Source organism: Stegodyphus dumicola, chromosome 1, assembly GCF_044657685.1.
Source record: "Stegodyphus dumicola isolate Sdum_Otavi_A_Nest chromosome 1, ASM4465768v1".
Classification (NCBI taxonomy): domain Eukaryota; kingdom Metazoa; phylum Arthropoda; class Arachnida; order Araneae; family Eresidae; genus Stegodyphus; species Stegodyphus dumicola.
The window spans coordinates 148,043,934-148,055,846 of NC_140768.1; the positions used below are offsets into that span (position 1 = coordinate 148,043,934).

General features: G+C 34.4%; 1 protein-coding gene across 1 annotated transcript; it reads right to left on the reverse strand.

Moving 5' to 3' along the window:
- Positions 1 to 5,103: 5,103 nt before the first annotated feature.
- Positions 5,104 to 6,822, reverse strand: LOC146999313 (uncharacterized). The gene is made up of 2 exons (XM_085811370.1): positions 6,285 to 6,822; positions 5,104 to 5,499 (listed from the first exon to the last, which is right to left on the reverse strand). The coding sequence occupies exons 1-2, from the start codon at positions 6,298 to 6,300 to the stop codon at positions 5,126 to 5,128; spliced, it is 390 nt and encodes a 129-aa protein (XP_085667496.1). The 5' UTR covers positions 6,301 to 6,822; the 3' UTR covers positions 5,104 to 5,125.
- Positions 6,823 to 11,913: the final 5,091 nt, after the last annotated feature.

The window sequence follows — 11,913 nt, forward strand, 5'->3', positions numbered from 1 at the left end:
TTCCTTACCAGCGTTCTCTTCAATAATTTTATTCAATTTGACAATTACATCTATAAACAAGTTCAGGGAATACCTATGGGCGGGAATTTTTCAACTTCAGTTTGTGAATTATTCCTGTTCACTAAAGAACTAACCTATGTACGTTCACTCAGAACGGAAGAAAGTCTCTTTTTCCAACACATCTATAGATATATTGATGATGTCATAGCATTTAATAACTACAACAAAATAGAAAACGCTAATATCTACCCTGCTTGCTTAAAACTTAATAAAACCAATACAGAACAGCATGATGCAGTCTACCTTGATTTACATGTTATTGATTACCGTTTTATTAAAGTTTACGATAAAAGAAGAGAATTTAATTTTTCCACACTTAAACTCACTAACTGGAATTCAAATATTTCCAAAAGAGTAATAATCAACACAATTTATTCACAGCTACTTAGAATGAAAAGAATTTGCAATACTGCGGAACACTTACAAGAAGAAATACTATACTTCGTAACTATTTTAAAATTATTAAAAATTTATTATTATACTTGTTTTGTGTTATAAAAACCTCCTGAAAAGTAACCAAATACCACATAAAATAATTAAAAATTCCCTTACCAAAGCTGGCATTAACCTTACCTAATTATAGATTTTTTGAGTTAGATAATGATTTTTTATACCTAAAGCTACGGACGGTTTAAGAAGGATGACTAATTCAGAGAATCTATTGTAAAAATGTACAGAAAATTCTTGTTTATTCATTCCCTTTCCTCCAAAAAAATTTTGGCACTTTAATCTTAAATACTATTATGTACATATTTTTAAATTTAAATTTCTTTAGTGGCCAATTTTACTGCTTTTATTAACAAATCGGGCTTTTTTCATTTTTCATAGTAGCTTGATCGCCCGCTAGCTTGAAGAATTACGACTTTTTTAACAAATTACTGTTTTTTCCTTTTTCTCATGCTTTAATGGCCAAGTTTTTATAGTTTTAGCTGAATTTGCCATTTTCACTTCGAAAAATTTTTTTCCATCCTACTACAAGCCAAGCGCCATTTTTTCAGCTCTTCACACGGGTTCCGAGGTTTCCGGCCCCCTCCGATAATAGGAGACGAGTTACAGATAACGAAAATCACTTCACATTGGCTAAACGCCCACAACACTTCGCTCCCCCCTACGTACGTCATCCAAAATAAGACGCTAGAAGTTAGCAGCCATTTTTCTGCATGTTTTCAGAGGGACAGCTTTACATCGCCAAAGGTCAGTTTTTTTGTTTCTTTTGTTACAACTTTTTCTTGGTCTTAGCAAGACCCACTGAGTTGTTCTTTTCTCAATTTTTTTATTTTATATTGATTATTAACTACAGGTTTTCTTACAGTTTTATAAAATCTATTTTTTAAAAATAAAATTGTTAATCTTTAAGCTTGCAGGCCCAGCCCGAATGTATTTGTATTTTTAGGACTAATAGCTCATCGCTATTTATTTCGTTTTGATTTTAATTTTAGACTAGATTTAGAAAGTTTGATTTTGATTAACATATTTTAACACCTTAATGTGTCATTCTGAGCGGACGCGTCGGGAAATTGGAACAGAGAATTGAGACTATTAAAATTTCCAAGACACTTTGTCAAAAAAATTTTTAGCGAAAAAGTTTCAATTGTCTGTTTCGGCGAAACGCGTAATGGGGTTAGCTTGATTCGACGTTCAAATAAATGAAATTTCCCTTGAAAAGCCTGTTTGGATGTCGAAATGGGCTAATTTACCATTTTCCGCTTACTTTTTAACTTTTTCTGTTTTTTAATTTTATTTTATTTATGTTTTACATGTCTAATGATTTGCTTTTCATGTGTATTGATTTTTGAAAACGTCTTAAACCTTTTGGAGCAGCAGCTCTTGGTAACTTTTAGGCGAGCTTTCTACAATTTATATATATATATATATATATATAACTTAAATGTGTCATTTACTGATATTTTATGTATGAAATATGTCTTTTAGAAAAATTTTAATTGCTTAGATAAGGAGAAGTCTTTTGGGTAAAAAAAAAAAATCAGTATGTTGGGGTTCTCCATCCACACATTAATAGTTCAAAGCACATTGAAATCATTAGAAATGGGCTAGCCGTAAAGGTGGCTTTGTGGTTTTTCTGGATCCTAAGTAGAATACCGGCCATAAAGGTCATTTTTATCTTTAGATTGTTAAGTCACTGTGTGCTTTTTCATAATCATTAAATGTTATGTTACAGAAATTTAGGTCAGTTATCTAATTTGTGATTATATTGCTCAAATGTGTAAAGCTTAGTTAAAATTTTGATGTAAGCACAATATCAAGATACCACACTATATTGAACTTTTAATTATATCAGTCTTTGGAAGTTTTAAGGTATTTATTTTTTAAATGTGTGAGTAGTAAACTAATACATATCCATGTCATAATACATTTTAAGCTAATAATGAAATGCAAGATCATCACAAAGAAATTGGATTATTTTTATAATTTAACTCAGAAACATTAAATCATTATTTAGCATTTTAATGTACATTTTTGAATAAGAAACTTGATTGTACACGGATCTAATGCTTTTTTAGAATGAATTATAAATAATTAAGGACATCAGCATCTCCTCAGCTGGAAATGGAACCAAAATTAACGAAACCACAGCACTAACAATTCTGTTATTAAATCAGCTATTAAATAGCAAATATAATTACTAATTTTCAATAATTTAAAGTAATTATAAAAATATTTCACATTATAATATAAATGTTTCTCCCTACAAAATGGCAAAAGCATTAAAATTATTGACTAGCTTTTGAACAATTAAGTACTATGTGACGTCATTAGATTATTTTGAAGCAGGAGGTGTGAAAAATGTGCAATGTTCTCACAGGAACCCTGGAACTCTCGAATATGCATCGAGTCTGTTTTCAATTACACCATGAAGACATGTGGAAGGACAGGAGAAAAAAATTTATTTTATAACTATCTTACAAGTAAATGATCAACAAATATTTTGAAAGGAACAGAATACATCTACAAAGAATATATCATGACAAACTGGTAATATTTGAGCATGATTTTGACCTCACCCCTTTCGATTGGAATCCAACTCAGGTCAAACTATTAGTATTCAGTAACTTTACTGCTTAGTCACTGATGGGATCCAAATCAAACATATGTTTAATTATTAAAATGAGCTATTGAACAGAAAATTCTAAAAGAAACGATAATTACTTATCCAAAACAAAAGTAACATAAATTTATCTAAACCATTTTAATTTGCTAATTAAAGGAGATTTAAACAGTTTATTTATAATTTGAAACCATGCAATATGATTTCTTAATTTTTTACAAAGTTTAACCATATACAACATGATACACCATTTACTTATTATTAACTAGTTGTATGAGGTGCATAGAAATTTGATGAAAATCTCAATTATAAAGTATAATTTATATATCACGATAACAAGTTTACATAAGTAAGTTGAATCAAGGATATTTTGTTGTTGCGTATCTGTTACAATATAAAAACAGATCAAATTAAATTAAGATAAATTAAAATTATTAAAAATTTATTATTATACTTGTTTTGTGTTATAAAAACCTCCTGAAATCGGTGTAGAGTAATAGCTATTCTGATCATTCAGAATTTACGAATTTTATTTGAGAAAAGATAACGTAAGTTCAAAATTATAAAAGATCTAACTATGAGATGTTAGAAAATAAAATTAGGACTAATATTTTGAAACTACATTTGTTCAAAGATTAATAAACCATGCCTCATATCGAAAGACTTTTGATGATCCTGATAAAAACTGAATTCAGGAAATACTGAAAAATTATTTCAGTGATACGAATTATTGTTATAGTATTAAGTGATTAAAAAATATTTCAGAGTATACTGTAAATGCTTCTCCTTATAAAATAGCGTTTAATACGTTAAAGCATTAAAATTAGTGATTAGCTTATGGAAAATTTCTGTCTGCATACGAACAACAACGAACAAAAAATTTCAGTAAGAACAAAGAAAATGCGCGAAGATCCCAAAATCACGACAAATTGGCGATATTTGAGTTGCTCTTCATTACTATGACAAACATAAAGTACTTCTTCTAGTAACCCGGACCAAAACTCTTCATCTGAACGTCATGCGTGATTGACATTTATTATAACCAATGAGAGGGTCCATTTAGTGGGAGGAGCGAGAAGAGGTCCGGTTAATAACGTGTCCCGTCAAAGAGCAGAGTAAATAATGGTAAATACGACGCGCCTTCAGGAAAATGACGATATGCGCAGTAACCTGCGCAGATGTTCAGGAAGGAACCAGGAGGAAACTAGCGTCTGAGGGGCTAGACGCTTGTGGCGGAGTATGTTCCGTCTTTTTGGTAGATAGGTGGCGCTCTTGATGCGCGCCGATAAAAAATATATCACTTGACGCTTGAACATGAAGAATGACGCATGTCATATTTATTTGATGCTTGATTATGTTTCATGGCCGCTATAGGCGGAAGTAATATAAGTAATATAAGTTTATCGTTAATAAATGTTATTTCTATGTTCTGTGAACTCTTGAAATTTTGATTTGAAATTCTAATGCTCTCCCAACCTTGACTCCTGAATCGAAACGATCTTTGAATTTATGACTCATGAAGAGAGACACCAACTTGATTAGACATATATTTCTGATTATTACATTTTGAAAATTCTCAGCAAGTATTCATTATATCTTAGGGTGCATGATAAGGGGCCAGGGGCCATCCAAAAATGATGTCACGCTCTGATGGGGGAGGGGGTTTGTGCAATTGTCACCAGGGGGAAGAAGAGTAATAAAAAGTGTGACATCACACACATTTTGGTTAAAAAACAGCATTTAAAATCAGCGGATTAAATTTTGAAATTACAAAAATTGAGGGTATTTCTTTCTATTGGGGCTAAAACAACTTTCCTGGGATTAATAAAAATTCTACTGATTTTTACTAAATGATTTAGATCAGCCTTTCCCAGCTTTAAATCAGAAGTGAAAGTGTATGTTTATGTAATAGCCTGACATTTGGCAAGGGAAGGAGGATAAAAAATTTTATGAAAATGTGCAACATCATTTATGAATTACCCCTAAATTAAGTTATAGTTAAAAACCAAAACTATAGTTAAAAGCACAATTTCTCTGGGAAATGATGGATAAAATAATTGTAAGAGAGATAGAAAACTGGATATTGTAAAAATTTGTTAAGCTTACCCCTAAAATTGTTGACGCTGAATCAGATATTAAATTCTGAGTTTTTAACTCAGTCAGCAGCTCGTCTAAAGAGGCCACACGCTTCTTCAGTCTTTTGTTCTGTTTATCTAACAATTTAATTTTTCTTTTCATGCTGATATTTTGCTGCTGAGCTATTTCAAGAACTTTTTTTGCTTTACTTGGAGATGTAACATCCTCATCATTAAAATCTCCCAAGTAATGCAGCCGTTTCCTTCTTTCAGGAGTTACAGATGTACTTGCTGAACCTACAACAGATTTCAAGACGAAATATTAAATATAAGTGTTATATTAATAATAATTATTATTATTTATAAATCATACTCATATGGAGCTTAATAACGCATTTCAGTAATTTTATGGCTAATAATTTGATTTGGTGTGGAGGAAAAGGATTATTTTATTTGTGTAATGTCTTTCTGAGAGGAAACAGAATTAAAAGTTATGAAACATGAATCTTTATAGCAAGCAAGGAGATTTTGAGGGTAATTTGCCATCTTAAATTAGTAAAAAATAAATAATGGGTTTTTCTTCACAAGCTTTCAATACCTTGCAAAATATTAGAGTTCAGGCAAGATGTTGTAGATATAAACTAAATTAGTTTTAAAAGTTCCCATAATCTCAGATTACTTTATCGTGTAATAGTTCAAGTGTTTTAGTTGCTTTAATTAGCAATTGCATAAAATTTTCAAGCTAAGTTCATTAAATTTAATTTACAAATGAAACTGAAACATAAACATAAATAAAAAAGTAGGCTAAAAGTAAATTACAAGCATTCTGGAAATTCTAAACTGAATATAAGTCTAGAATGCAACAAAATTCACCTACTTACAAAACTATTTTTCTCTCTAAAAATGCTATTTAACATATTGAAACCAATACAATTAATAGAATTCAAAGAAAAAAATTACTACATCACAGCATGTTATGTTAGACTTAATCAAAGTACAATTTCTTCCTCGACTCTCTCTCACATACATAAATAAGTATGTTAAGTACATGATACTGAAATTGAAAATAGAGCATCACTTACTTTCTGAATAGTGCATAGACTCTTCTGGATTGGGCTGAAGTGGCTTTTTTGACGACTTTCGCTTGTAAACATTTTTTTGTAAGTGAGAAGGGAAATTAAATAACGTTGGAATTGCTGTGGCCTTTAACCAGGTGCCTCCAAACTTTGTTCTATCGAAGCAGTCTGATGTAAAATGTTTCGAACATAACTTTGGATATTTGGTTACTCTAAAGTTTTCCCGCCGCAGTTGTACTTCCCATTGTTTTTGCCTTTCTGGATCTTTAGGGAAACTATAAATGGAAAAAAAAAAAAAAAAAAAAAAAAAAAAAAAAAAAACTTAATTGTACTAAAGTAGCAAATGAAGTATTAAATTACACACATATATGTATTCCAGGTCATACAGGTATACTGCAGAAGAATGGTAATTTTTCAGAATCATTTAAGAATTCTTTAAGTACATGCTGAAAAATATCATGAAATTTTAAAAGTGTAGTAATTTTTCATTGGAAAGAAATGTAAATATACCTACAATTAGAGTCAAAACAATAATATAATTGTCTGTATATGGGATGGCATTTTTCCCTTTAGCCTTTTATTACATGAGAATTCTTATTTCGTGATTCTGTATTGGAATGGAAATCAAAGGGTTCTTTTGGACCACCTTAAAGTTCTCTTAAAATTATTTTACAATAGTACGTACATTCAAAAACACAATTTGTAATACATCAAATTACAGGTCAAAAGGTGCCTTCTAGAGAAAAGAGGGTCAAGTGAAATTTAAAAGAAAATGAGTCACTTTCAAATTAGATTGTTAATGATGGGAAAAATTTGTGCTCAAGGCAATGTTGAAAAAAGTTAGTTTGATTTTGTCATCAACAATTCTTTCTTGATAAAAATCGGTACTTTTCCGTTTTGCCGGCGCAAGCGATAAAGTCGCTAATAATGGTGCAACCGATGCCAAACGGAATATTCTCGCTGGTAACCTTTTACGCCTCATTTTCGAAACAAGTCGCAGCTTTTTCTTATCAGATTGATTGTTTCTTTCAATACTGACATATAATTACATAGAATTTTTATCAGATAGTTCAGTTTTATGTCCTAGGCCATTTTCGGTAATTAAGTCAATTAGGATGCAATCACAGCGCTTACCCGAAGCCGAAAATATAGAAAAGGTAAAGTCAAGAGTTAAATTCATCAATTCTAATGAGAATGCATTAGCGAAGTAAAGCACTGCAGTTTTACATAATTTCTGAGTAAGCTATTCGTACGAATTGAAATATTTCTTGCATTTAAACTTGTGTTCCAAATTAAGATTTAACTTGAAATTAATGTAGATAATTACTGAGAGCATTACATTTTTGTAGAGAGTAGTTTACATGAGATGAGATCGCTTGGGGTCACGTGATATGAACCGGCGAATCAGGATGCTGAACCATGAAAGCATAGTAAATTCTTAAATTAATGTCTTTTTACAAATTTATTGTCTTTATTTATCGGTTTTTTATAAAATTTTAAGCGATATTAAAATGTTTATGCCTTTAAAAAAAGAATTCTTAAAACTAACATTTTTTTTTTAAATATTTTTTATGTGTATACTGTATGTTGTCGCCAATAAAGTCTGCTTGGCGAGATTTGCGCCGGCGAAACGGAAAAGTACCTAAAAATCTATTAACAAAATTATATTTCACTGCATGCAGGTTCAACTTCTAAAATGAGCACCACCTCTCTTTTCTTGAGATTATATTACTGAAACATAATAATGCACTCTCTTTTCTTGAGATTATATTACTGGAACAAAATAATGCAATTGTTACGAATTTGGTATTTAAAAAGCTAATGTTAGTTCAATTATAAATTAAATGGTTTTATTTCTCGCGCAGTGCAGCGCGTGACGAATATTAAAAGAAAGCTAAGCCGGAAAATTGAAAATACAAGAGCGCGTGCATTAAATAAATAAATATCTCTTTTTGATTTCGAGAAAGTACTGGAAAATTCTAGCGCGTGATTTTAAAATCTTATAAAAGGAGGAAAACATCTCAGTTTGTAGTAGTTGCTTAGTTTGTTGTTGTTTAGAAAACTACTGTTGTTGATTGTAGCGAATTCGCGGATTAGCGTTCTTTAGCTGTTTTGAATTACGTTCTATTGGACATTTGAGTAGTTAAAAGAAAACTACTGTGAGATATTGTAATACTGCATGATAATTTGAGAAAATTTAAGCATTTTTGTTGTGATAATATTAAATTTTTGTTCATTTTTCATCGGACTTGTGCATTCATTTCATAACGAACCCGTACGCACGCAACAATTTTTGGTGTCAGAAGAGGGATTTGAATGCCAATAACAAGAGCGATGGAAGAACAATTGAGACAGCTCATTAGTGCTTTTGCTGCATTCCAAGAAAAGATGGAAGCTGGCCAAGCATCATTTAAGGAAGAAATGAAATTGGGCCAGGAATCCGTTAAGGAAGAAATGAAATTGGGCCAGGAATCCGTTAAGGACGAAATGAAAGCCGTTCAAGCTGGTCAAGAAGAAATGAAAAGAGAAATTACTTGCATAATAGAAAATAAATTTGAAGCTATGGAAGGCAGAATTGACGCAGTTGAAAATAAAGTTGGCCATATTGAAGAAAGAGTTTCTTCGGTGAAAGAAGAAATAGAAGAAAGAGTTTCTTCTGTAAAAGAACAAATTGATGAGAGAGTTTCTGCAGTTGCCAAAGAAATGGATACTTTAAAGAAATTCGTAGCGTCGGCAGGGAGCAGGAGTGATGATTTTAAATTCTTACCAATGCCTGCTCGTCCACCTCTGAAGCTATCCACATATGATGGGAAGACCTCCTGGCAGGTGTATAAGACACAATTTTCTATCGTGGCGGATGCGAATGGATGGGATTCCCAAGCTAAGGCCTGTCATCTCGCCGCTTCTCTAAGAGCCGACGCAGCGGATATCCTTCAGACTCTTCCCGAAAACAAAAGGTTAGATTTCGAAGCTCTGTCCGGCGCCTTGGAGTTGCGCTTTGGGGAGAAGTGTTTAAAAGACTACAGCAGGCTCCAATTAAAATCTCGTCAACAGAAGCCTACCGAAACACTTCAGGAGCTCGCCGCGGATGTTGAAAGGCTGTCCCATCTCGCCTTTTCGGAATGCCCGACAGAAACAAGGGAAATCCTGTCCTTGCAATACTTTATCGACGGCATCCGAGATACTGAAATACAGAAAGCTCTACGAATGGCGGATGTAAAAGATTTAAAAAGTGCTCTAGTGTACGCCATGAAATTTGAGGCAGCCCAGCAAGCCACTCGTCGAGACCGCCACCCAGTCAGAGCTGCTCAAGTCCAGGAGCCAGGGGATCAAGTCACCGCTCGACTTGACGATTTAACTAGACAACTGAACGCCTTGAGACGGAATATTGGTGAGAAGAAACCGACCGTTAAGTGCTGGAACTGCGGTGCTGAAGGACACATACGACGAAACTGCAAAACACCCCAGGGTACTGATGTTAAGACCGCTTCTAATAAGCAGCAGGGAAACTAATTAGTGGCCATCTCGCGGGGCGGAGGTTGCCAGATAATGAAAAGCCCCCGTTTAAAGCGCTTCAGATTTCTGCAGTGAGAGGCGGCAGTAATGGATTTTTCATAATAGGACATATTAATGGAGTTCCGTGCAATATGACTATAGATACAGGAGCCAACGTCACCCTCATCCGAAAAGATTTGGCTCAACAACTAGGAAACAAACTTATCTGGACGCCGCCCTGCGTTACCCTCCAGACTGTGTCCGGTGAGAAGATCGACATCGACGGAAAAGTAAATGTTAACATCACGTTTGGAAGTGCCGCTTACCATCACACGGCATATGTAGCAGAGATCACTGATTCTTGCATACTCGGATTGGACTTTCTAAGGAAATACAATTTTTCCTTGGATTTTAAAAATAACGAATTGCATTCTACATCTGAGGACATAGCGTTATTTCTCGTTAATGATGAAGAAGTTAAATCTGTCCATAAAATCATAGCACAAGACTATATTACAATACCGGCAAGAACAGAAATTTTACTTCCTGGATCCATAGCCGAAAATAGAAATTTCCGCTACGGCATCATAGAATATCCCAATAACTGTAATATCCCAAAAGGAGTATTAGTAGCCTCAACACTCGTCGACCTATCCAGAACGGTTATCCCGGTGAGAGTCGCCAATGTAACTGAAAAGTCGAGAGTTATTAAGAAAGGTGAAGTGGTTGCAACATGTACTCCAGTAACCAGCGTTGAAAAAAAGAGTAACATCCCAGAATCCGTGTCCTCAGAGAGCATTACATCGGAGTTATTGCAGAATGCACAATTAAACGATAAAGAGAAAAATGCTGCCGATCGCGTCATTAAAGATCTTCAAGTTGTTTTCTCCCGCTCGTCTTCTGACGTGGGTCGAACTAGTTTGACACAACATAGAATAGATACTGGCGATCATCCCCCGATCAAGCAACATCCAAGACGTCTACCGTTTGCTAAACAGGAAGAGGTGCGAACACTGTTAAAAGATATGGAAGAAGGCGATGTCATCGAGCCTTCAGCGAGTCCATGGGCATCTGCCATCGTTCTCGTCAGAAAGAAAGACGGCTCAACAAGATTTTGCGTTGACTATCGCCGGTTGAATGAGGTTACGAAGAAAGACAGTTACCCTCTTCCTAGAATTGATGACATTCTAGACACTCTTTCTGGAAGCAAGTGGTTCTCAACACTTCATTTAAAGAGTGGGTATTGGCAGGTAGAAATCCATCCTGATGACCGAGAAAAGACGGCATTTACTACGGGACAAGGACTTTGGCAGTTCAAAGTGATGCCGTTTGGACTGTGTAATGCGCCGGCAACATTCGAACGTCTTATAGAGACTGTTTTGAAAGGCCTTTCTTACGAAGCCTGTCTGATATACCTGGACGATATCATCATCGTCGGAAAGAGTTTTGAAGAGCATCTAGAAAATCTTAGAAAGGTGCTTCAGAAACTGAAAGAGGCCAATCTGAAGCTGACTCCCGCTAAATGCAAATTGTTTCGAAAGGAAGTGACTTACCTGGGACATGTCATCTCTGCAGAAGGTGTGCGCACGGATCCTGAAAAGGTATCAGCGGTTAAATCCTGGACGCGTCCCGAAAATGTCCATCAGCTGAGAAGCTTCCTAGGGCTTTGCACCTACTATAGGAGATTCGTGAAGAACTTTTCTTCCATCGCAAGACCACTTCACAAGCTGACAGAGAGCAAGCAAAGATTCTTGTGGACAAAGGAATGCGAGGATGCATTTAACAACTTAAAGGAAGCTTTAACATCTGCTCCAATCCTGACGTATCCTCAGCTCGACAGACCATTTATTCTCGACACCGACGCGAGCAATGAAAGTGTCGGTGCTGTTTTGTCCCAAGAAATAGACGGCCAAGAACGTGTAGTAGCTTACTGGAGCAAGTGCCTGTCTAAACCGGAGAGGAATTACTGTGTCACAAGGAAAGAGTTGCTCGCCATTGTCAAAGCTGTAGAACATTTCCATCATTATCTATACGGGAGAAAATTCCTCCTCCGCACGGACCATGCCTCATTGGCCTGGCTTTTAAATTTCAAAAATCCTGAGGGTCAAATAGCCAGGTGGATACAGAGACTCCAAGAATA